Source organism: Stylophora pistillata, chromosome 13 (assembly GCF_964205215.1).
Source record: "Stylophora pistillata chromosome 13, jaStyPist1.2, whole genome shotgun sequence".
NCBI lineage: Eukaryota > Metazoa > Cnidaria > Anthozoa > Scleractinia > Pocilloporidae > Stylophora > Stylophora pistillata.
Window position 1 is genome coordinate 16,307,480 of NC_142531.1, and position 26,855 is coordinate 16,334,334.

General features: G+C 39.0%; 1 protein-coding gene across 1 annotated transcript in view; it reads left to right on the plus strand.

Annotated features, from left to right (window-relative positions):
• LOC111320045 (uncharacterized) overlaps positions 1–25,156 on the plus strand; it is an 84,824-nt gene extending 59,668 nt beyond the window's left edge. Inside the window, exons 6-33 of the mRNA XM_088742995.1 lie at positions 2,631–2,780; positions 3,153–3,527; positions 4,416–4,565; positions 5,458–5,832; positions 6,248–6,397; positions 7,292–7,666; positions 8,082–8,231; positions 9,228–9,602; positions 9,751–9,900; positions 10,443–10,587; positions 13,380–13,615; positions 14,165–14,311; positions 14,462–14,597; positions 15,008–15,243; positions 15,793–15,939; positions 16,090–16,225; positions 16,636–16,871; positions 17,410–17,556; positions 17,719–17,860; positions 18,268–18,503; positions 19,038–19,184; positions 19,347–19,488; positions 19,901–20,136; positions 20,672–20,818; positions 21,266–21,407; positions 21,898–22,100; positions 23,319–23,468; positions 24,549–25,156. Of these exons, the coding sequence (XP_088599121.1) occupies positions 2,631–2,780; positions 3,153–3,527; positions 4,416–4,565; positions 5,458–5,832; positions 6,248–6,397; positions 7,292–7,666; positions 8,082–8,231; positions 9,228–9,602; positions 9,751–9,900; positions 10,443–10,587; positions 13,380–13,615; positions 14,165–14,311; positions 14,462–14,597; positions 15,008–15,243; positions 15,793–15,939; positions 16,090–16,225; positions 16,636–16,871; positions 17,410–17,556; positions 17,719–17,860; positions 18,268–18,503; positions 19,038–19,184; positions 19,347–19,488; positions 19,901–20,136; positions 20,672–20,818; positions 21,266–21,407; positions 21,898–22,100; positions 23,319–23,468; positions 24,549–24,770 (5,583 nt within the window). The 3' untranslated portion in view covers positions 24,771–25,156. The remainder of the gene's footprint in view (positions 1–2,630; positions 2,781–3,152; positions 3,528–4,415; positions 4,566–5,457; positions 5,833–6,247; positions 6,398–7,291; positions 7,667–8,081; positions 8,232–9,227; positions 9,603–9,750; positions 9,901–10,442; positions 10,588–13,379; positions 13,616–14,164; positions 14,312–14,461; positions 14,598–15,007; positions 15,244–15,792; positions 15,940–16,089; positions 16,226–16,635; positions 16,872–17,409; positions 17,557–17,718; positions 17,861–18,267; positions 18,504–19,037; positions 19,185–19,346; positions 19,489–19,900; positions 20,137–20,671; positions 20,819–21,265; positions 21,408–21,897; positions 22,101–23,318; positions 23,469–24,548) is intronic.
• Positions 25,157–26,855: the final 1,699 nt, after the last annotated feature.

The following is a 26,855-nucleotide window of genomic DNA, read 5'->3' on the forward strand; positions in this document are numbered from 1 at the left end:
ATTCACATTTCACATTATTGCACACGCTTGGAAGACTCTGGATTGTCGTAAAAACCAACACTCGTTATTTTACTGTACTTTTGAATGACTCCTTGTTTTCGAGATATTTATAACCACCATTTTCATTATATATCCGACTTGTTATTAAAATGTTTAGAATATCACCATGGCAACCTTCAAAATGCTTCTGCCGAGTCATCATACAGCTGCAATGACCAAACAAACGACAAAGTTGCGCATGAGCAGAGTGAGCAGTCTAATTGTTTCAATACAGGCCGGCAAAGAGAAAAATGACAGATAAAATCATTTATACCTTGCTTTATTGCCTGTTATCTCGTTTAAGATTGATTACCTTATGTCCTCTGAATACTAAAATTTCAACTGGCTCGGAAGTTTCATTACTAAGTGTAATATATAGATTTGGTTTCGATAAGTAAATGTTTTCGCATGAAACTCCGGCATAAAGAGTGTTTTTCAAAATTTTCAGCGATGGAATTTGTTAAAGGAGTAGACAATGGTTCATGTTTCACAGTCGTGTTTTCGCATAGAAGAGAAATTTGAATTAAGATAACCCCTGAGGGGTTGTTGTGTCAAAAAGTTGGCTCTAGATATTCTATTGATAAGCATAGCATACTTCTTAGTTTCGTACAAAAAAAACCATAAGCGAGGTTTTTTTTAATACCCTTCCTTGTTTATAGAACTTTTTACTGGCAGTTCTCTACATAATTTTTATTTCGGTTTGATTTAAAGTTGTCAGACTTTTTAACTTCTATTTACCACTCGACACTGACCATAGAGTTTAGCTGATTTGAAGCTGAGAGGACAATTGTAAACTTTTAAGCTTTATTTTAAAATTACACCTGCTGTAAATGAAAAAGAAAATTTGTGACGTTCAACATTTCCGATATATGCACAAAACGTTTTAATCACCTTTGAAAGGTCACAATATTGTTCAATTATCGTTAGTTACTATCACTAATGCAGGGCTGTAGCCAGATTTCAGGACAAGACGAGGCAAGTTTCGAGCGCCGAAGGCGCGAGCGGCTAGAGGGGTCTGGGGGCATGCCCCCCAGAAAACTTTGAAATCTAGAGGTTCAGAAATGCTCTTTTAAGGATTTTCCGGCGAGGCATTTTTCTTCAGAAAAGTCAATCTTTAAGAAAAAAATTAAAAAAAGGCCAAAATTAAGACAAGGCAATTGCCGCGTCTTGCCTCATGCTAGCTACGGCCCTGTAATGTCCTTTGGTTTCGCTTGACTTAAGACATAAAATACTTGATCGAAACTGATGAAATATTGATTAAGTCATGCTTGACCTAAGGATGACAATACTGAAAGTGCACTGAAAAAAACTGCAGTAAATGAAGGGCGCAAAAAGAAGCCAAACTTCGAAGGACAAAGGTTCAACACATAAATCGTGCTTCCTAAATACCAGTTGTGGCACAGTCTCTAATGTGTGTGTGCTATAGTCAAACCTGTATTGAGAAAAATGTCGTTTAGGGCTCATTCTCTGCTAAAATGATCATTTTTCAAAGATCTCACTCCATTAATTTGTGTGAATTACACACACTATATTCAGCGGTCACAGTAACCGCGAGAAACGAACGAGAGAACGTGTCTATTTAAATTAAAAGTGTATATCGTTTCCTCGAATGATATGTCACTCCCGAATTCTTATAAGCACAGAATAAGCAGTCATATTCAATTTCGTTTAATACCCAGTTAGTTCAAAATAGGTGCTAGATTGCAAGTTCTTCTTGCCCTAAAGTGACGCCACGTAACAAGAAAATCCTTGAGAAACCCTCGAAAATGTAGGAAATCCATATCTTTTCAGAAAAAATAGTATGAAATTTGATTCTCAGCCTCTCTCGTCACAAACCTTTTGTCATTTGGCTGTTCAAAAGGTTTAATCCACCAATTTTTCATTTGTATAAATGATCGAAGATCGATGCTTGGTCGATTAAATGACAAAACATGAAAACGAGGCTTATGTTCTAAGTCTGTTTTTAAACTGTTCGCACTAGGCTGGATAAAATTGAAAACGGCACTTTCTCTTTGAAAACGGATCAACACGGAACAAGAGTAGCAGTCCGCCGGAAAAACGGGAAAAAAGTGTATTTTGTTCAAATTATAGAATGAATGGTAGGTCTAAACTCAGAAAGAAAGTTACATTTTTTATTTCATTTATTGGGGAGGCAGTGCGTAATTTTTCAAGGACTTTCAAACCTAGAGATAAAGCTATACCCGGTAGCATCACCATTTACCAATGATGTGGACCATCCGAAGGGCTAAGTGAGAATATTTCAGACATTTTTATTAAATATCATAATTTTGGCCTCTGCATACTTCAAATTTGAAGACATTTGTCTGCTAATTGCAGAAATAAAACTACACCAGAGTACTTTGAAAAGAATTAGATACTCACTCAAACTGATATTTTCAAGTTTTCATTTTTCCTGTTTAATTTTTACCATAATGAGCTTGTCTTGATTTTCTATTTCCAAGCCGGAATTTCACCAAAGAAATCCGGCCTAATTTTATCTTGAATACTTTAAATATCTAGAAAGTAACTTGAACAACGAATACGATCTTCATTTGTAAAGTGATATATCTCCTTCACTTTATTTCGTCCAGGACTACCTTACAATTGGCCAGACACTACCACGACTAGATACCCAACAAGATTGGATGCTCATGAACGCTATGGAGGAGAATAACATCACAACGATAAAGTTTTACCGCATGAGAAACACCACTGATCTACAAAATGATACCGCTATTCCGGTAAGATTGTTCCTCACGATATTCCATTCTAAACTTGTAATAATTTTAACCGGTCGTAAAATGACCTGAGGTTTTGTCCTTCTCATAAAATCGTTGGAAGACTGCGCTTTTGTTGTTATTTTTTCATGAGATAAGTTTCTGATATTATTTCCAATTTGTTCCACGTACCAAAAACCTTGAAGAAAAGCTCGAGGTGGTCTAGAGAAACAACAATACTCTTGCTATCGTGAATTAAAGTGCACAACATTATACACCGATCGAAACCCCCATGAAATCCAACGCAACCCAAGAACCTGGCATTCTTGATCTGAAATAAAATAATATTTCAGCATCACTTCTACTTGTTAATTGGTTTTCATTTATATATTCTAGAAAGGAATGTCCATTTCTATTGTATGGGCATATCATCCCATGAGCGACAACCTTCAATATCATGGCAATCAATACAGAGGGTTTTACAACGTCACCCTCATCCCGGTTATCACTCCAACGCCGACAATAATGATGGCACCATCCACAGCTGTAGTCCAGCCAGTGCCACATTCCGACCTGATTATGCTCGATGGCAAGGGAAATTACAATGTTTCCTACTATTATAACGCAGCCTCAGACAAATTGGAGTTTATGGTGCAAGTGAGAACCACAGGTTGGGTTGGTTTCGGTGTTGCTGAAGTGGCTCCAAATATGATGAAGTACTACGATGTGGCAATAGGAGGAGTATCAGATAACGGAACGAGCTATTTTCAGGTAAGTTGAACTGGCAAATTTTACCAGCGATAATAACTAACATACGCGAAAAACATTACTCACTTCTGATTGGCAGAAAACGAGTGCATTTGTCATGTAACGCCAGTGCAAAGTTGTAACACGAGCGCAAATAACAAATGGCGCGCCCGCGTTGTAAAAATGTTGTCTGTCGACTTTCTGTGATGCTTTTTTACGTCAATTACTAACAGGTAACAACATGATTTCTCATGTAATTTGGTGTGAAAAAGCACTTGTGAATTTTTCAAAGACTACAAATTGCACTCGCCCGTTGTTACTTTAAGAAATTTACTTGTGCTTATTAACACCAATTTGCACTCGAAATCATGTTATTAGTATAGGTAATCATATGAATTCGAGTGCAATTTGGAACAAATAAGCACGAGTAAATTTTTTCAAAGACCAACAAAATTGCATGAGCCCGTAGAGCGAGTGCAATTTGTGGTCTTTGAAAAAATTTACAAGTGCTTATTTATTCCAAATTGCATGAGAAAATTATGTGATTATCTATTGATAATATACATGAAAAAATACGAGGTAGCTTCTCATAACTACGCAGAAGAAAAGCGCGCGCATCAGGTGCAAAATAATTTATTCAGTCCCTGCGAGTGACATTGACCTTGACTTTGACCTTGACATTGACCTTGACATTGACATTGACCAATCATTCTGACCAATCAGAAGATCTGGTTTGTTTCTTTCTCTGCACTGAATTAACCCTCTTTTGCACTGAATTAACTCTCTTCTGCACTGAATTAACTGAAAACTGCATTCATCTGAACCAATCAGAACTGAGAAATTTTTTCTTGTATATTACTACATATAGTTACTGCATTGATTGATAACATACCTAGACTTGATTTCTTCCAGGACTATCTTACAGTTGGCCGCATGCAACCCCGACTAGATACCCAACAAGACTGGATGCTCATGAACGCAAGTGAAGAGAACAATGTGACGACGTTGAAATTTTACCGCATGCGAAACACCACTGACCTTCAAAATGATACCGCTATTCCGGTAAGAGTCCAACCAGTTTTAATCACCAACGATGATAGTGTTATTCATAGGAGTGACAGGAAGGTTAAGAGAACAGTTCCATATTTGCTCATCAAACTGTTCGAAGATCCTATCAACCTGCTTTTTTTATCAGATCACTTTCAATCACTACTGGAAATAGTGTAATTCATAGTCATAAAAAGAAGTTTGAAAAACACTTTTATATTCCCTTACAAATGGATCCTGGCTTTTCATGCTATTCCAGGTTTGCCGACCGCAATGTTACCAGCTCTCAGTGTACCAACGAAATGGTGCAAAGACTAAAAAGCGAAGGTTAAAAGAACAATTTCATATTTGCTCATCAAACTGTTCGGAGATACTATCATCCTGTCTTTTCATGCCGTCCCAGGTTTGCCGAGTGCAGTGTTTTCAAGTCTTAGTGTACCAACAAAATGGTACAAACACTGAAAAGTAATGTAAGGCGAGAATATTAGCAAACATAGTCAGTATCGTAATCTTTCGAAATATCACTACCAAGGAAACCACAACACTCCTTGTGGATTCAGTCTCTGTCATGAGTGTGAAGGGTTTAATCTATGATATGTTACCATAGTTTTTCCAGCTCAAAGGGATTGAGAATATTACTGGTCCACCTGCTCAAACCTCTTTCAGACACATTTATGAAATCGGGTGTCAAAAACCGGCTTCCATTCATTTATACATATTAAGGCAAAATAGATATAAGTCTTATTTGATCTCGCTGCAATGCTTCATAATAGGAACGAGACAAGTAAATTAGATCACAGTAGATTGTCCTTTTCCTGAAAAATAAATATTTCAATTATTTCTTCTATTACTTCCATAAAGATAGCCTGCCCAAATCAGTATATTGGTTTTTATTTATTTATTCCAGAAAGGAATGCCAATTTATATCGTATGGGCATATCATCCCATGAGCGACAACCTTCGATATCATGGCAATCAATACAGAGGGTTTTACAACGTCATCCTCATCCCGGTTATCACTCCAACGCCGACAATAATGATGGCACCATCCACAGCTGTAGTCCAGCCAGTGCCACATTCCGACCTGATTATGCTCGATGGCAAGGGAAATTACAATGTTTCCTACTATTATAACGCAGCCTCAGACAAATTGGAGTTTATGGTGCAAGTGAGAACCACAGGTTGGGTTGGTTTCGGTGTTGCTGAAGTGGCTCCAAATATGATGAACTACTATGATGTGGCAATAGGAGGAGTATCAAATAACGGAACGAGCTATTTTCAGGTAAGTTGAACTGGTAAATTTTACCAACGATGTAACATACACGAAAAAACATTACTCACTTCTTATTGGCAGAAAACGAGATTAACAGTGCATTTTTCATCTAACGCCAGCGCAAAGTTGTAAAACGAGGGCAGACAACAAATAGCGCGCCTGCGCTGTAAAACTTTTGTTTGTCGACTTTCTGTGATGCTTTCTTCATGTCAATCAATAACAAGTAACAATATGATTTGTCGTACAATTTGGCGTGAGTAGGCACTTGTAAATTTTTCGAAGACTACAAATTGCACTGATTCGCCCTTTGTTGTCTTTGAAAAATTTACTTGTGCTTATTAACACCAAATTGCACTCGAAATCATGCTATTACATATAGTTACTGCATTGAAATGATAACATCCCTTGACTTGATTTCTTCCAGGACTATCTTACTGTTGGCCACGTGCAACCCCGACTGGATACCCAACAAGACTGGATGCTCATGAACGCCAGCGAAGAGAACAACGTGACGACGTTAAAATTTTACCGCATGCGAAACACTACTGACCTTCAAAATGATACCGCTATTCCGGTAAGAGTCCAACCAATTCTAATCACCAAAGATGATAGTGTTATTGATGGGAGTAACAGGAAGATTACGAGAACAATTCATATTAGCTCATCAAACTACTCCAAGATCCTATCAACCGGCTTTTTTATCAAATCACTTTCAATCAGCACTGGAAATTGTGTCATTGGGTCGTAAAAGGAGGTTTAAAAAACACTTTCATATTACCTTATCAATGTATACAAAGATCCTGGCTTTTCATGCTATTCTAGGTTTGCCGATGGCAATGTTCCCATTTCTCAATGTACAAACGAAATGGTGCAAACACTAAAAAGCGATGGTTAAAAAACAATTTCATATTCGCTCATCAAACTGCTCGGAGATCCTACCATCCTGTCTTTTCATGCTATCCTAGCTATGCCGACACAGTGCTTTCAGGTCTCAGAGTACCAACAAAATGGTACAAACACCGAAAGGTAATGTAAGGCGAGAATATTAGCAAACATAGCCTTTATATCCATCTTTCGAAGTATCACTACCAAGGAAACCACAACACTCCTTGAGGATTCAGTCTCTGTCGCGGGTGTGAAGAGTCTAATCTATAGTTTGTTCCCCTGGTTTTTGCAGCACAAAGTGATAGAGAATATTATAAGTACTCCTGGCCAAACCTCTTTCAGACACATTTATATAATTGTGTGTCAGAGAATGGCTTTCATTCATTTATACATATTTAAGCAAAATAGAGATAAGTCTTATTTGATCTCCCTGCAATGCTTCATAATAAGAACGAGACAAGTAAATTAGATCACAGTAGATTGTCCTTTTCCTGAAAAATAAATATTTCAATTATTTCTTCTATTACTTCCATAAAGATAGCCTGCCCAAATCAGTATATTGCTTTTCATTTATTTATTCCAGAAAGGAATGCCAATTTATATCGTATGGGCATATCATCCCATGAGCGACAACCTTCAATATCATGGCAATCAATACAGAGGGTTTTACAACGTCATCCTCATCCCGGTTATCACTTCAACGCCGACAATAATGATGGCACCATCCACAGCTGTAGTCCAGCCAGTGCTACATTCCGACCTGGTTATGCTCGATGGCAAGGGAAATTACAATGTTTCTTACTATTATAACGCAGCCTCAGACAAATTGGAGTTTATGGTGCAAGTGAGAACCACAGGTTGGGTTGGTTTCGGTGTTGCTGAAGTGGCTCCAAATATGATGAACTACTATGATGTGGCAATAGGAGGAGTATCAAATAACGGAACGAGCTATTTTCAGGTAAGTTGAACTGGTAAATTTTACCAACGATGTAACATACACGAAAAAACATTACTCACTTCTTATTGGCAGAAAACGAGATTAACAGTGCATTTTTCATCTAACGCCAGCGCAAAGTTGTAAAACGAGGGCAGACAACAAATAGCGCGCCTGCGCTGTAAAACTTTTGTCTGTCGACTTTCTGTGATGCTTTCTTCATGTCAATCAATGACAAGTAACAATATGATTTGTCGTACAATTTGGCGTGAATAAGCACTTGTAAATTTTTCGAAGACTACAAATTGCACTAATTCGCCCGTTGTTGTCTTTGAAAAATTTACTTGAGCTTATTAACAACAAATTACACTCGAAATTATGCTATTACACATAGTTACTGCATTGAAATGATAACATCCCTTGACTTGATTTCTTCCAGGACTATCTTACTGTTGGCCGCACGCAACCCCGACTGGATACCCAACAAGACTGGATGCTCATGAACGCCAGTGAAGATAACAACGTGACGACGTTAAAATTTTACCGCATGCGAAACACCACTGACCTTCAAAATGATACCGCTATTCCGGTAACAGTCCAACTAATTCTAATCGCCAAAGATGATAGTGTTATTGATGGGAGTAACAGGAAGATTACGAGAACAATTCATATTAGCTCATCAAACTGCTCGGAGATCCTATCAACCGGCTTTTTTATCAAATCACTTTCAATCACCACTGGAAATTGTGTCATTGGGTCATAAAAGGAGGTTTAAAAAACACTCATTTTACCTTATCAAAGTATACAAAGATCCTGGCTTTTCATGCTATTCTAGGTTTGCCGATGGCAATGTTCCCATTTCTCAATGTACAAACGAAATGGTGCAAACACTAAAAAGTGATGGTTAAAAGAACAATTTCATATTCGCTCATCAAACTGCTCGGAGATCCTACCAGCCTGTCTTTTCATGCTATGTTGGCTATGCCGACACAGTGCTTTCAGGTCTCAGAGTACCAACAAAATGGTACAAACACTGAAAAGTAATGTAAGGCGAGAATATTAGCAAATATAGCCTTTATCTCCATCTTTCGAAATATCACTACCAAGGAAACCACAACACTCCTTGAGGATTCAGTCTCTGTCGCTGGTTTGAAGGGTCTAATCTATAATTTGTTCCCTCCGACGAAGGGCTAACGCTCGAAACGTCAGCTTTTGGAACCGTTGCGGTGGCCAATTTACCACTTCAACTTTGTTGATATAACCAAATTATAATTTGTTCCCCTGGTTTTTGCAGCACAAAGTGATAGAGAATATTGTTACTGCTCCTGGTCAAACCTCTTTCAAGCACATTTATTTGATTATGTGTCAGAGAATGGCTTCCATTCATTTATACATATTTAAGCAAAATAGAGATAAGTCTTATTTGATCTCGCTGCAATGCTTAATAACAGGAACGAGACAAGTAAATTAGATCACAGTAGATTGTCCTTTTCTCGAAAAATAAATATTTCAATTATTTCTTTTATTACTTCGATAAAGATAGCCTGCCCAAATCAGTATATTGGTTTTTATTTATTTATTCCAGAAAGGAATGCCAATTTATATCGTATGGGCATATCATCCCATGAGCGACAACCTTCAAAATCATGGCAATCAATACAGAGGGTTTTACAACGTCACCCTCATCCCGGTTATCACTCCAACGCCGACAATAATGATGGCACCATCCACAGCTGTAGTCCAGCCAGTGCTACATTCCGACCTGATTATGCTCGATGGCAAGGGAAATTACAATGTTTCCTACTATTATAATGCAGCCTCAGACAAATTGGAGTTTATGGTGCAAGTGAGAACCACAGGTTGGGTTGGTTTCGGTGTTGCTGAAGTGGCTCCAAATATGATGAAGTACTACGATGTGGCAATAGGAGGAGTATCAGATAACGGAACGAGCTATCTGCAGGTAGTTAAGTATTAAATTGAGAATTTGTCTGGGAAAAAAACTTTGTAGGTTCCTCTTTGAAGAAATTTGACGAAAGGGTGATCGATGAAACATCCTTCTGCAATTACTGCAAACGACCTATGACTTCTTTTCCTTTTATTCCTTCCAGGACTATCTTACAGTTGGTCGCATGCAACCACGACTAGATACCCAACAAGATTGGACGCTCATGAACGCGAGTGAGAAGGACAATGTGACAACATTGAAATTTTATCGCCTGCGGAACACCACTGACCTTCAAAATGATACGGCTATCCCGGTAAGACTCTGCTCACTTTTTATCATTTTTTTACATGCGAAAAAAGATCTTTACACAGATGGTTCAACTAAGACAAGGTGCTTCGTCCCACAAGAGAATTATGAGAAACTTTAATTCACTCCATCACACTAAACTCACAGTGTTTTAGACTTTCCTTCGTTTACGAGTCTTTCGTCACAATCAGACAGTAATGAAGGCTGAGGTGATGAGCAAACATGGCTATTGAACATCATTCTTTGTTTCCATTAGTAAGAAAGCAATAACACTCCACTGGGATCGTGTAGGACATTGAAGCTCATTCCATACATTTTTCATGATCATGATTGGGCACCATTTAGGCAATTGTAGAGATTTCTCATTTATGCTTTACCATATTACCACCATGACGCGTGGAAAGGCCAGGTAACATTACTCAAAAGAGATCTTATCCCTATAACAACTATTCTCAGGCTAAAGTACTCCTTAGGCGAAAATCATATTTTCAATAAAGTTTCTCGGGTAACTCAAAAATACCTTCACTTGTTTTTATCTATCTCGTCTAGAAAGGAATGCCAATTCACATCGTATGGGCATATCATCCCATGAGCGACGAATTGCAACCCCATGGCATGAACTATAGAGGGGTTTACAATCTCACACTTATTCCTGGTGTTACTCCCACAGCACCAATGACGATGACACCAACAGGTAAGTCTGACGTCATTCCTTGTGATCTAATTGTTAAAAATGAAAGCAAACTGTCGCGGCTGATATACTGGGTGGGACTCTAATTCTCCTTGTAAAGTTAATTTTAAGTGGTCATTTTTTAAGACCCACAACTGCACATTTGGCAAGCGACAATCACAATGTTGTACCTTGATAGATCTAATTCTTGTTAGACTTGATGACCCCTACTCCTAGTTTAAATAAAGACCTCTGATCTAAACTGCTAATATATAGTATTTCCATTGAAAGTTGTTAAACCCCCACCCATGGTAATTACACCGGCAACGACCAATCGGAATAAGGCAGTTCTCACAGGGATGCAATAAGAACTCAAAAAATAAATCAAGCAATTTGACAGAAAGCAAGGAAAGGTGGTTATAACATAACCTAAGTAAAGCGTGCGCCTTGATTGGTCAATTCAGTGTCCAACATTTGCCCATGGGTATAGGCTGCTGACATGAGCAAATGCAAAGACTAGTTTCCGCGCGCGACTTCTACGCGACTCATACGCTTCTTTCGTCCTTCGCAACCTCACCCGTGCATCCATAACTCAATAGTGTACGCTGTGGTGTTTACCGTTTTCTTTTATTTACCTAGTCGTAATTGGTTTGGGTTTTACATCTTACTGACAGGAAGGTGCGGGTACCTGTCAAACTAAGTAAAGATTTCTCATTGTTTTTTGCTCTCCTTAAGTAGTACTTTAGTATGTGAGATTAGTTTTTACGGTAAAACAGTAAACTTCTGTAAAAATAGGACATAAAATTATGACAATGCCTTGGAGACTTCTTCTAGACTATTTTTAATTGCCACGGTAGTCTTTCCAAACTGAAACCTATGTAACTACCAAAGAACAATTTAAGATCCCTTATCTGCATCTAACAAGAGCCAGAAGCTAGGAAGTGATTATCAAACTAAGTACCATTAAATAAAAGGGATAAGTTTCTAAAGAAACTGTGGTGCTGCGTCAATATGAGTAACAAGAGAATTTTCGTTTTATCAGCTGATTTTATTAAGTAAATTGGCCAACGTAGAGTTTCAAAGTTTCGAGCATTGAAACTCTTAACGGTAGTCAATTTACTTTATCAACGCAGTTCATAAAATCAAATTATCTAAGTACCATTAACTTGACTCTTTCATTACTTTCAGCTGTAGCGACTGCTTCTATACCGGTCATGCCTGTGCAACCAGCCTTTCTGAATCTCCAAGATGGAAATTATAATGTCTCCTGGATGTACAACAGTAGTATGGACACCATACACTTTACAGTAGAAGTGAGAGCTACAGGATGGATTGCGTTTGGTGTTGCAACAACAGCTCCGAATGACATGATGGGATACGATGTGGCCATTGGAAAAGTTGAGGGTGGAATGGGAAGCTTAGAGGTTTGTTGACAATAGAAAATGAAGAGCTACTGAGTGAAGTACACGAGTCGTCAGACAATGGCTCTCGTTTATTTTCATAATGAAAATTGAAAACTCTCATGGAAAGGGAAGAAGGTATACCCTTACATTCGATTGGCTGTGTTGCCTCAGTCTGGTCACTCATCGCTCTCTATCCAACAGCATCTATCCAACAGCAATAATGACATAAAAAAATAAGGGGTAGACCATCGAGAATTGACTTAACGAGACAAATTTACCCTATCCCTTCACCAAAGCGGCTAAATCAGTGGTCAATTTTTCCCTGGGGTACTTCCGTAACAATTTACCTGTCGAGTGCAAATATACGCTACCCACTCCCCCAATGTAGCTAAATTGTAATGCCGAAAAGTTTTTCCGATTATTCACGATCGTTTTTGCGTCCCTTCGGCCAAAGTCCCTCAGCGCTACAAATAACGAAAGGAATATTGCTTAATACTTAATGTGAGAAAGTGAGCCGGAACAATAGACCGTTTCTGGATACCATCCATCAAACTTCTGCCTTTTTTCTAGGATCATCAAACAGTCGGTTTCCGCGCACCTGACAGGGATGCTAGTCAAGACTGGATGTTAACCTACTCTACTGAAAATAATGGTACGACAAAGTTGAAGTTTTATCGCAAGCTCAACACTAACGACGAAAAGGATGTTGTTATCCAGGTAATCAATGGTAGTATAATGCACCCCGTGAAAAAGTTGGCTTTATCTTTACCTTTACGATACAAAATATTTCTGAGTAACCCTGACTCTAAGAATTCTCGTTTATTTCGCTATGGGTCAATAACTTTGTAAATTTTTCGTTATCAACAGCAAGGAATGCCAATTTACATTGTGTGGGCATATTCTTCAACCAGCGATACACTTGTTAAGCACACTAGTAGAGGTTCTCAACAAGTGACACTTGTACCAGCTGGTGTGACTCCGACGACCCCAACCCCGACAGCAGGTAAAAGATTAAACCGCTTCGTCCTGTGGCAAAAGCTCGGAGACTTTTTCTAGACTCTTTTTAATTGCCACGGTAGTCTTGCAAAGCTAAAAACTATTCAATAACCACCAAAGGACAATTTAAGATCCCTTATCTACATCTAATAAGAGCCAGAAGTTAGGAAGTGATTATCAAACTAAGTACCATTAAATAAAAGGGATAAGTTTCTAAAGAAACTGTGGTGCTGCGTCAATATGAGCAACAAGAGAATTTTAGTTTTATCAACTGAGTTGATGCAGTAAATTGGCCAACGTACAGTTTCAAAGTTTCGAGCGTTGAAACTCTTAACGGTAGTCAATTTACTTTATCAACGCAGTTCATAAAATCAAATTATCGAAGTACCATTAACTTGACTCTTTCATTACTTTCAGCTGTAGCGACTGCCTCTATACCGGTCATGCCTGTGCAACCAGCCTTTCTGAATCTCCAAGATGGAAATTATAATGTCTCCTGGATGTACAACAGTAGTATGGACACCATACACTTTACAGTAGAAGTGAGAGCTACAGGATGGATTGCGTTTGGTGTTGCAACAACAGCTCCGACTGGTATGATGGGATACGATGTGGCCATTGGAAAAGTTGAGGGTGGAATGGGAAGCTTAGAGGTTTGTTGACAATAGAAAATGAAGAGCTACTGAGTGAAGTACACGAGTCGTCAGACAATGGCTCTCGTTTATTTTCATAATGAAAATTGAAAACTCTCATGGAAAGGGAAGAAGGTATACCCTTACATTCGATTGGCTGTGTTGCCTCAGTCTGGTCACTCATCGCTCTCTATCCAACAGCATCTATCCAACAGCAATAATGACATAAAAAAATAAGGGGTAGACCATCGAGAATTGACTTAACGAGACAAATTTACCCTATCCCTTCACCAAAGCGGCTAAATCAGTGGTCAATTTTCCCCTGGGGTACTTCGGTAACAATTTACCTGTCGAGTGCAAATATACGCTACCCACTTCCCCAATGTAGCTAAATTGTAATGCCGAAAAGTTTTTCCGATTATTCACGATCGTTTTTGCGTCCCTTCGGCCAAAGTCCCTCAGCGCTACAAATAACGAAAGGAATATTGCTTAATACTTAATGTGAGAAAGTGAGCCGGAACAATAGACCATTTCTGGATACCATCCATCAAACTTCTGCCTTTTTTCTAGGATCATCAAACAGTCGGTTTCCGCGCACCTGACAGGGATGCTAGTCAAGACTGGATGTTGACCTACTCTACTGAAAATAATGGTACGACAAAGTTGAAGTTTTATCGCAAGCTCAACACTAACGACGAAAAGGATGTTGTTATCCAGGTAATCAATGGTAGTATAATGCACCCCGTGAAAAAGTTGGCTTTATCTTTACCTTTACGATACAAAATATTTCTGAGTAACCCTGACTCTAAGAATTCTCGTTTATTTCGCTATGGGTCAATAACTTTGTAAATTTTTCGTTATCAACAGCAAGGAATGCCAATTTACATTGTGTGGGCATATTCTTCAACCAGCGATACACTTGTTAAGCACACTAGTAGAGGTTCTCAACAAGTGACACTTGTACCAGCTGGTGTGACTCCGACGACCCCAACCCCGACAGCAGGTAAAAGATTAAACCGCTTCGTCCTGTGGCAAAAGCTCGGAGACTTTCTCTAGACTCTTTTTAATTGCCACGGTAGTCTTGCAAAGCTAAAAACTATTCAATAACCACCAAAGGACAATTTAAGATCCCTTATCTACATCTAATAAGAGCCAGAAGTTAGGAAGTGATTATCAAACTAAGTACCATTAAATAAAAGGGATAAGTTTCTAAAGAAACTGTGGTGCTGCGTCAATATGAGCAACAAGAGAATTTTAGTTTTATCAACTGAGTTGATGCAGTAAATTGGCCAACGTACAGTTTCAAAGTTTCGAGCGTTGAAACTCTTAACGGTAGTCAATTTACTTTATCAACGCAGTTCATAAAATCAAATTATCTAAGTACCATTAACTTGACTCGTTCATTACTTTCAGCTGTAGCGACTGCCTCTATACCGGTCATGCCTGTGCAACCAGCCTTTCTGAATCTCCAAGATGGAAATTATAATGTCTCCTGGATGTACAACAGTAGTATGGACACCATACACTTTACAGTAGAAGTGAGAGCTACAGGATGGATTGCGTTTGGTGTTGCAACAACAGCTCCGACAGGCATGATGGGATACGATGTGGCCATTGGAAAAGTTGAGGGTGGAATGGGAAGCTTAGAGGTTTGTTGACAATAGAAAATGAAGAGCTACTGAGTGAAGTACACGAGTCGTCAGACAATGGCTCTCGTTTATTTTCATAATGAAAATTGAAAACTCTCATGGAAAGGGAAGAAGGTATACCCTTACATTCGATTGGCTGTGTTGCCTCAGTCTGGTCACTCATCGCTCTCTATCCAACAGCATCTATCCAACAACAATAATGACATAAAAAAGTAAGGGGTAGACCATCGAGAATTGACTTAACGAGACAAATTTACCCTATCCCTTCACCAAAGCGGCTAAATCAGTGGTCAATTTTTCCCTGGGGTACTTCGGTAACAATTTACCTGTCGAGTGCAAATATACGCTACCCATTTCCCCAATGTAGCTAAATTGTAATGCCGAAAAGTTTTTCCGATTATTCACGATCGTTTTTGCGTCCCTTCGGCCAAAGTCCCTCAGTGCTACAAATAACGAAAGGAATATTGCTTAATACTTAATGTGAGAAAGTGAGCCGGAACAATAGACCATTTCTGGATACCATCCATCAAACTTCTGCCTTTTTTCTAGGATCATCAAACAGTCGGTTTCCGCGCACCTGACAGGGATGCTAGTCAAGACTGGATGTTGACCTACTCTACTGAAAATAATGGTACGACAAAGTTGAAGTTTTATCGCAAGCTCAACACTAACGACGAAAAGGATGTTGTTATCCAGGTAATCAATGGTAGTATAATGCACCCCGTGAAAAAGTTGGCTTTATCTTTACCTTTACGATACAAAATATTTCTGAGTAACCCTGACTCTAAGAATTCTCGTTTATTTCGCTATGGGTCAATAACTTTGTAAATTTTTCGTTATCAACAGCAAGGAATGCCAATTTACATTGTGTGGGCATATTCTTCAACCAGCGATACACTTGTTAAGCACACTAGTAGAGGTTCTCAACAAGTGACACTTGTACCAGCTGGTGTGACTCCGACGACCCCAACCCCGACAGCAGGTAAAAGATTAAACCGCTTCGTCCTGTGGCAAAAGCTCGGAGACTTTTTCTAGACTCTTTTTAATTGCCACGGTAGTCTTGCAAAGCTAAAAACTATTCAATAACCACCAAAGGACAATTTAAGATCCCTTATCTACATCTAATAAGAGCCAGAAGTTAGGAAGTGATTATCAAACTAAGTGCCATTAAATAAAAGGGATAAGTTTCTAAAGAAACTGTGGTGCTGCGTCGGTAAGAGCAACAAGAGAATTTTAGTTTTATCAACTGAGTTGATGCAGTAAATTGGCCAACGTACAGTTTCAAAGTTTCGAGCGTTGAAACTCTTAATGGTAGCCAATTTACTTTATCAACTCAGTTGATAAAATCAAATTATCTAAGTAGAATTCACTTGACTCGTTCATTACTTTTAGCTATAGCGACTGCCTCTATGCCAGTCATGCCTGTGCAACCAGCCTTTCTGAATCTCCAAAATGGAAATTATAAAGTTTCCTGGATGTACAACAGTAGCATGGACGCGATACACTTCACAGTAGAAGTGAGAGCTACAGGATGGATTGCGTTTGGTGTTGCAACAACAGCTCCGACAGGCATGATGGGATACGATGTGGCCATTGGAAAAGTTCAGGGTGGAATGGGAAGTTTGGAGGTTTGTGGACAATAGAAAATGAAGAGCTACTGAGTGAAGTACACGAGTAGTCAGACAATGGCTCTCGTTTATTTTCATAATTAAAATTGAAAACTCTCATGGAAAGGGAAGAAGGTATACCCTTACATTCGATTGGCTGTGTTGCCTCAGTCTGGTCACTTATCGCTCTCTCTCCAAAAACAATGATAACATAAAAAAAACAAAGGAGTAGACCATCGAAAATTGACTTAACGAGATGAATTTTCCCTATCCCTTCACCAAAGCGGCTAAATCAATGGTCAATTTTCCCCTGGGGTAGTCCGGTGATAATTTACCAGTCGAGTAGAAATATACCGCTACCCACTCCCCCAATGTAGCTAAATTGTAATGCCCAAAAGTTTTTCCAATTAGTCACGAACTTTCTTGCGTCGCTTCGGCCAAAGTCCCTCACTGCTACAAAGAATAAAAGGACTAGTTTTTAATACGTAATTTGAACAGTTGAGCCGCAACAGTAGACCATTTCTTGATACGATCCATCAAACTTCTGCCTTTTTTCTAGGATCATCAAACAGTCGGTCTCCAACTACCTGACAGGGATGCTAGTCAAGACTGGATGTTGACTTACTTTAGTGAAAATAATGGTACGACAAAGTTGAAGTTTTATCGCAAGCTCAACACTAACGACGAAAAGGATGTTGTTATCCAGGTAATCAATGGTCATATAATGCACCCCGTGTAAAAGTTACCTTTATCTTTACCTTTACGATGAAAAACATTTTTTAGTAACCCTGACTCTAAGAATTCTCGTTTGTTTCGCTATGGGTCAATAACTTTTGCTTTTTCTTTATAAATGTTTCGTTATCAACAGCAAGGAATGTCAATTTACATTGTGTGGGCATATTCTCCAACCAACGATACACTTGGACAGCACGCTGGTAATAATAGAGGTTCTCAACAAGTGACACTTGTACCAGCTGGTGTGACTCCGACGACCCCAACCCCGACAGCAGGTAAAAGATTAAACCGCATTGCTCTGCGGAAAAACCTCGGGGACTTCTTCTAGACTCGTTTTAATTGCCACGGTAGTCTTGCAAAGCTGAAAACTATTTAACTACCGAAGAACAAGTTAAGATCCCTAATCTACATCTAATAGGAGCCAGAAGCTAGGAAGTGATTATCAAACTAAGTACCATTAAATAAAAGGGATAAGTTTCTAAAGAAACTGTGGTGCTACGTCGGTGGGAGTAACAAGAGAATTTTAGTTTTATCAGCTGAGTTGATTAAGTAAATTGGCCAACGTAGACTTTCAAAGTTTCGAGCGTTGAAACTCTTAACAGTAGCCAATTTACTATATCAACTCAGTTGATAAAATCAAAATATCTAAGTACCATTAACTTGACTCGTTCATTACTTTCAGCTGTAGCGACTACCTCTATACCGGTCATGCCTGTGCAACCAGCCTTTCTGAATCTCCAAGATGGAAATTATAATGTCTCCTGGATGTACAACAGTAGTATGGACACCATACACTTTACAGTAGAAGTGAGAGCTACAGGATGGATTGCGTTTGGTGTTGCAACAACAGCTCCGACTGGTATGATGGGATACGATGTGGCCATTGGAAAAGTTGAGGGTGGAATAGGAAGCTTGGAGGTTTGTTTGCAATAGAAAATGAAGAGCTACTGAGTGAAGTACACGAGTTGTCAGACAACGGCTCCCATTTATTTTCATTATGAACATTGAAAGCTCTCATGGAAAGGGAAGAAGGTATACCCTTACATTCCATTGGCTGTGTTACCTCAGTTTGGTCACTTATCGCTCTCTATCCAACAGCAAAATGACATAAAAAAATAAGGGGTAGACCATCGAGAATTGACTTAACGAGACAAATTTACCCTATCCCTCCCCCAAAGCGGCTAAGTCAGTGGTCAATTTTCCCCTGGGGTAGTACGGTGACAATATACCTGTCGAGTGTAAATACACGCTACCCATTACCCCAATGTAGCTAAATTGTTATTCCGAAAATTTTTTCCGATTTGTCAAGAACCTTTTTGCGCCAATTCGGCCAAAGTCCCTCAGCGCTACAAAGAACAAAAGGACTATTGTTTAATAAGTAATGTGAAGAGTTGAGCCGGCACAATAGACTATTTCTTGATACGATCTATCAAACTTCTGCCTTTTTTCTAGGATCATCAAACAGTCGGTTTCCGACTACCTGACAGGGATGCTAGTCAAGACTGGATGTTGACCTACTCTACTGAAAATAATGGAACGACAAAGTTGAAGTTTTATCGCAAGCTCAACACCACCGACGAAAAGGATGTTGTTATCCAGGTAATCAATGGTCGTATAATGCACCCCGTGTAAAAGTTACCTTTATTTTTACCTTTACGATGCAAAACATTTTTTAGTAACCCTGACTCTAAGAATTCTCGTTTGTTTCGCTATGGGTCAATAACTTTTGCTTTTTCTTTGTAAATGTTTCGTTATCAACAGCAAGGAATGCCAATTTACATTGTGTGGGCATATTCTCCAACCAACGATACACTTGGACAGCACGCTGGTGATAATAGAGGTTCTCAACAAGTGACACTTGTACCAGCTGGTGTGACTCCGACGACCCCAACCCCGACAGCAGGTAAAAGATTAAACCGCATTGCTCTGCGGAAAAACCTCGGGGACTTCTTCTAGACTCGTTTTAATTGCCACGGTAGTCTTGCAAAGCTGAAAACTATTTAACCACCGAAGAACAATTTTAGATCCCTTATCTACATCTAATAGGAGCCAGAAGCTAGGAAGTGATTATTAAACTAAGTACCATTAAATAAAAGGGGTAAGTTTCTAAAGAAACTGTGGTGCTACGTCGGTGGGAGTAACAAGAGAATTTTAGTTTTATCAACTGAGTTGATTAAGTAAATTGGCCAACGTAGACTTTCAAAGTTTCGAGCGTTGAAACTCTTTAACGGTAGCCAATTTACTTTACCAACTCAGTTGATAAAACCAAATTATCTAAGTACCATTATTTAACTTGACTCGTTCATTACTTTCAGCTGTAGCGACTGTTTCTATGCCAGCCATGCCTGTGCAACCAATTTTTCTGAATCTCCAAAATGAAAATTATAAAGTTTCCTGGATATACAACAGTAGCATGGACACGATACACTTTACAGTAGAAGTGAGAGCTACAGGATGGATTGCGTTTGGTGTTGCAACAACAGCTCCGACTGGCATGGTGGGATACGATGTGGCCATTGGGAAAGTTGAGGGTGGAATAGGAAGCTTGGAGGTTTGTTTGCAATAGAAAATGAAGAGCTACTGAGTGAACTACAGGAGTTGTCAGACAATGGCTCTCGTTTATTTTCATAATGAAAGTTGAAAACTCTCATGGAAAGGGAAGAAGGTATACCCTTTCATTTGATTGGCTGTGTTGCCTAAGTTTTGTCACTTATCGCTCTGTATCCGACAGCAATGATAACACAAAAAAAGAAGCGGTAGACCATCGAGAATTGACTTAACGAGACAAATTTACCCTATCCCTCCCCCAAAGCGGCTAAATCAGTGGTCAATTTTCCCCTGGGGTAGTACGCTGACAATTTACATGTCGAGTGCAAATATACGCTACCCACTCCCCCAATATAGGTAAATTGTAATGCAAAAATTTTTTTCTCATTAGTCACGAACTGTTTTGCTTCGCTTCGGCCAAAGTCCCTCAGCGCTACAAAGAACAAAAGGACTATTGTTTAATACTTAATGTGAGAAGTTGTGCCGGAACAGTAGACCATTTCTTGATACAATCCATCAAACTTCTGCCTTTTTCCTAGGATCATCAAACAGTCGGTTTCCAAGCACCTGACAGGGATGCTAGTCAAGACTGGATGTTGACCTACTCTAGTGAAAATAATGGTATGACAAAGTTGAAGTTTTATCGCAAGCTCAACACCAACGACGAAAAGGATGTTGTTATCCAGGTAATCAATGGTAGTATAATGCACCCCGTAAAAAAGTTGGCTTTTTCTTTACCTTTACGATGCAAAATACTTCTGAGTTACCCTGACTCTAAGAATACATACATACATTCATACATAAATACATACATACATACATACATACATACATACATACATACCTACCTACCTACATACATACATACATACATACATACATTCATACATAGATACATACATAGATACATACATACATACATACATACATACATACATACATACATACATTTTATTGTGTTTTGGGATAAAAGTACAGTAACATGCCCGCGGGTAGCTAAGCTAATCTAGGCGGGTCATGTTTACAGGAAATAGATTCAAGTAAATACAGCTAAAAGTAACAAGATTTCTCGTTTGTTTCGCTATGGGTCAATAATTTTTGCTTTTTCTTTATAAATGTTTCGTTATCAACAGCAAGGAATGCCAATTTACATTGTGTGGGCATATTCTCCAACCAATGATGCACTTGATCCGCACGCCGGTAATAATAGAGGTTCTCAACAAGTGACACTTGTACCAGCTGGTGTGACTCCGACGACCCCAACCCCGACAGCAGGTAAAAGATTAAACTGCATTGCTCTGCGTTAATAATTTAAGTCAAGAGGGGATTAGGATGGAATACAAAATCTTTATTACAAAGGTTCTGCATTTAAATATTTTTTTTTACTTATGAACTTGCCCTCATATAGAGATATGAAACACACGGGAAGTCTGAGAGCGTGAAAGATGTTAAACAGTTGCTTTCACCGATTAAAAAGTTGACCGAAAATGACCGCTTTGAAACGCAATAGCATATGTAAGCAATTCACAGATCTTGTTCAGAAAATACTTTAGTCAGTTCTTATCACACCCCGTTTGGTGCTTTTATAACAGGAATGAAACAAAAAAAAAGAAAGAAAATACGGAATTAAACTGAAAAAGTATAAAAAGGCAAATAGACAGACGGGCGAAGTAATCTGCGGAAGAAGAATGAAAAATTAAGGAGGAAGACAGGGAACTAGCCAAATGATTAAAAACTAATTCAAGATTTCGACATATTTTCATAGGAAAAGGACTGTTCTCTCATTCCTTCGACAATGGTAATTTCCTTATGCGGTGGACATTTGACGATCAAAGTAACAAGTTGACCTTTCATGTGAAAGTGAAAACCACTGGCTGGGTAGGATTTGGTTTTGCTAAGATCGCGCCAACTCAGATGAAGAATTATGACGTGGTCGTTGGCGGATATGACAACGGCGGATATTTGGATGTAAGTGAAGTCTCCAAGGAATTCGTCAGGAATCGGCACGAATTTCTAAATGTGACTTTATTACGCCGTAATCTACCGGTCCCTTTCTGCTGAAGCTTATCTTGGTTTGTGTAGACGTTTTATCATGGCCAATTTACTGGAACGATTAACGCGTGTGAATCACTGTTTTACTGCGTTTCCTTTTCCTTGGGAAACGCTTTGAGCCAGCAGTTTATGCACTGCGGAGCTTTAAAATTTGATTCTACTTCGTTGCTCCACCCCGAGTTCCAAACTCTTACTTTTCTTTGCATCATATTTAAACACAAGGGTACCCTGCTCTAAAAAGTGTGGACAAAAAAAACAAAAACAAAAACACCTGAACTAAAGATCTGTTGTGTGGATGATTATACATTGGTCAAAAGCGATAAAAGCTTCATCTTCAAAAAGCCAACTACATATAAAGGACGAAGAGACTGATGGAGGTCATAACGATGATAAGAAGATACTTCGAATTCAATGAGAAGCTAGGGTAGGAACAGGGCTCCCTGGAAAGAATCAGATACAAGTCAAATGGAAATTCTCCTTTAGAATCGCATCATTAAATACAATCTCGCATTCTGATTGGTTAACGAAGCGAGGTATTCAGCGTGGAATTGCGAGTTGAAAACGAGGCTAAGTGAAATTGTTTCGCATCCAAGTAAGCATAAAAACTATCGTCAAATCGTTACAAAGTTTGGTTTCTGAGTCAATTTAAAATGTTTTCAAACCATTGTCACCTTTTAAAGAACCAGAAACAAAAAAGCGTTTCTCAAAGAGAGCCTGAGGTTCTTCTTTGTTTTGAACTGAACTATATATTCTTGGAAAGGCATGAAAAACCTCTTTCGCTCGCGACAACGCGAAAGCGGGAAAATCCTGTGAACACGGCCCAGAAAAAACAATCTCCGGGCTAACAGGTCACGCCAACCCGGGTTCAATATCCACCTACAGCCATATTTTCAATGATGCGATTCCAGGAAAATTCATTACCTGACTCGTGAATTCCACGTTAAATTGCACTTGTGCAATTTAACGTGGAATTTAAAGCGGAATTCCCTCGTCAGGTAATGAATTTTCCTATAATATACATATTCCATGAACTGTCATCTATGAAATAACGGGTGCTGAGAGGAAACCCTCCATCCTCTTTAAAACATCCATATTATCGATTTCTTTCACCCTGATTTTCTTCTTTGTAATCAGGACTATTACACTCAAGGACAAGGTCAGCCCCAACCTGACCGCCAAAACGACGACTATAAATTGTTATCTGCATCGGAAGTGGGTGGATACACTGAGCTGATGTTTGAGAGAACAACTAATACCGATGATGACCAAGATATACAGTTCGTAGTAAGTAAATTTATTCATTTACCCTAAATGCTCTTTTGTCTCTCTACTGAGCCCTGCGTTTGCACGCTGGATGGCTTTTAGGGTGTTTGGTAAAAACAAAACTGGCCGATTGAGTGATTGCTTTCTCCAGTTTTCCATCCCAAGCCCCTTTGCGACATAACACTTCCGTACACATGGTTAACTTCAAGTTTCTGATGAGCTCCCGCTCCTCTCTCTCCCTCCCTCCGTAAAATAGCCACATAAGAATGATATACAAGAGAATCAATACAAACTGGGTTTATATCCTTTAGTACCACAATAATGCTTACCTCTTAGTAACCGAGTTCGAAGTCCATACAGTTAGTTACAGACCGAGTTTTTTCCACTCAGCAGGATATTTACCAAATCCATTTTCAGTTTTCTCTTGTCATATCTCCGGGTTCAAATAGAGGGGGTAGGGGTGGGGGGAATTCAGTTCAAACAAACTATTAAATTTAGCGGGAGGTAGGTAAAATACGGTCCACTGTATTGACCAAACGTAGCGCTTGTCTTAACAGAGAGATATAATGATTCGGAGATAATACACGTGTTATAAGGGAAAAAAGAAATGTGCCGCGCGCCCCAAAGAAATGGCTTTTAAGTCGTTATGATGCGAAAAAAGATTTAGGAACATAACAATTATTGTCATAAAGTTGGTGTGGTTTTAAAAAGAACCACGTGAGTGTAAAAGCGCATATATCTTTGGGAATGATTAATAAGTAAGATAAAAATAAGATATATAGTTCATTAAGTTTCGAAAGAGTTTTAACCAATTCTCATCGGACTAAATGAAACAAGAGGCTTAACAATGTGTTGAATATTTTTAGATGAGGTAATAAATCTACGAAGAAAGGAAAATTTTTAAGCTAGGTCTAGGTCCTATTAGATTAGAGGTCAGGTCATGCTAAAAAAATTGGGTGTAGAAACCGACGTGATCTGGTATGAAATAAGATCAGGATTTGAAGTACCTTGAGCTACATTACCGCATAAATAGTTTTTTTGGGAGTCTTTTATTTTTCTGTTAATTGTTTAATCAATCAATCTTTTCTTTTTTTATCACAGCCTGGTGGTGCAGTGCATATAATTTGGGCCTATGGCGCCGAGGATGTGACAAGCGCAGACAGCTTTGCAAAACATTCTTCAAAAGGCTTCAGTTCGGATCAACTTGTCATCATTCCGACGGCCCCAGTTCCTACTCAGCCGGGAGCTGCCTCTTCACTGCATTCCCTCATTTATGTGATTGTTTCTTTAGCAGCAATATTGTTCAATGTTGTAGAGATATAATCTAAAGAACTGGAGGAAAAGAGTCCATTTTTGACTGCAATTCGATCGTCAGTGGCATGAAATTGCTTAAAATCTAGGACTGTTCAGAGTGGTTTGAGAGCTGAAAAGATCATCATAATTTGTATTTTAAGGTCGAAAAACTTATTTTTATCGAGCGAACTGAAGGAAACCATTCAAACATTGTGATACTTTTACATATTTTGACGTAAAATTTAAGACTCAGTGTAAGGAGTCCTTAGCGATAAGATTTTAAAATAGTTACGAACGTCCGGTGAGCTTTGCCGGAATAAATAATTCGTAAACATTGTATTTAACAATAACTTTACACTTCCGTTTTAAGACAAATGAATTAAAGCAGTTTAGTTTCAAAACTGATTTGGACCAAGTAGTGGGAGTTGTCATTTTTAAAACGGAGGCCAATAGGCCTTTTGCAGCTAGAGATCACGTGCTTAGATACCGCATAGCAACGCCATACTGGAGAGCAAGCACTCCAGTGATCTCAGACAGTATAGAGGTCACAGAGGTCTGCATTCAAACAAAGAATACAGCGAATAACAGGTCAAAAGGTATCCCAATTCGAGAAATCCAGTAAGAAGTAATCAACAGCTTCCCCAGAGTGTATCAGCAGTAAAATCACACCAAAATTCGTTTTTCGCTGATACACTCCAAGGAAGCTGTCGATTAAAACGTACAAGATTTCTCGAATTTGGATACCCTTTAACTTGTTACCCGCTGTATTCTTTGTTTGAATGTAGACCTCTGTGATCTCTATTTTGTCTGAGATCACTGGAGTGCTTGCTCTCCAGTATGGCGTTGGTATGCGGTATCTAAGCACGTGATCTCTAACTGCAAAAGGCCTATTATAGCTGTACGTATGATGCACGATCCTTCACAGAAGATAGCGCTATTTATGCAATAGCGAAAATCATAGCTGTGTGAGTATAAATCAGATAAATGTAAATAGAATAAGACAGATGGTAAGTTTGGAGCTCACTCGTAAAGAAATAGTGAGAGATGTTGTTTGAACTGTCACGAGTGCGGGACTTGAAAGAAAAAATTTTGAGTCCCCACGAGGAATCTAAGATCAGACTTTCGGATTCCTCGCTCCGATGCTCTACCACTGTGCCACAGAGATTCTATGGAGAGCAAGGCCCATGACGGAGTTCATATATGAAACGCGTCCTGCATACTGCTAAGATCGGCAATGTCGATAGCGTCACGTTTTGTACATAGAATAAGAAGGATGGTGAGTTTTGAGCTGAGTAAAGAACGAGAGAAAGATGTTATTCGCCATGTCACGAGCGTGGGACAAAGAAAAATGACGCTATCGATCGACATTGCTGATCTCAATGGCGGTGCTGCTGGACGTGCCACTACTATCAAGTCCGACAAAGTATCAACCCCTTTGATAACTGAACCGGAAATTAAGATTGTCAGTTACTTAAGCGAGGAGCTAAGCTTCCTTTACTCGCGTCTATTAGACGGGCGGTTGAGAATGCACGAGGCAAGTGCCTTGCCAGTCACGTTTTTCCCGCGCTCGCCTCGTGCCTGCCTCTGCTTGCCTGGCTGGAGAACGCAGAAAAATTGACGTCATACGCGCAGGCTATTTGAAACTCGGGCTAAAGTTTTACAGAATATTGCTTATGATAACACTGACAAACCAGAAAGAGCTATATTCCGCACTATAATTAGGACCGAAATACCAACCTCGTAATGTTATTCTGAAGCGGTTAAGTTACTCTATTAATTTTCTATTTAGTTAGTAAAAGGTATGGTAGAGCTTTAGTTTGACTTCCACTTTAACTAATCACTTCCTATTACTTATATCAGGGAGCAACTTGGGAGAAACAATGAAGAGAACCAATCAGGTTTCATGGGAATGCTAACCGTAGTAAGAATTTTTGTGGGTGTAAGATCTTTCACTGCTTAGAGTACTTTCAGTCGAGAAAACGAGGGTGGTAGGTGTTTTGTTTATGCTTTTGAGAGCTAATTGTTTTTTTTTTTATCTTGCATCTGTCAATTAGATCATTTGGTTAGGCAAGGGACGTTAAAGAACCCACATCACGAGATTACTGTGAGGTGGTC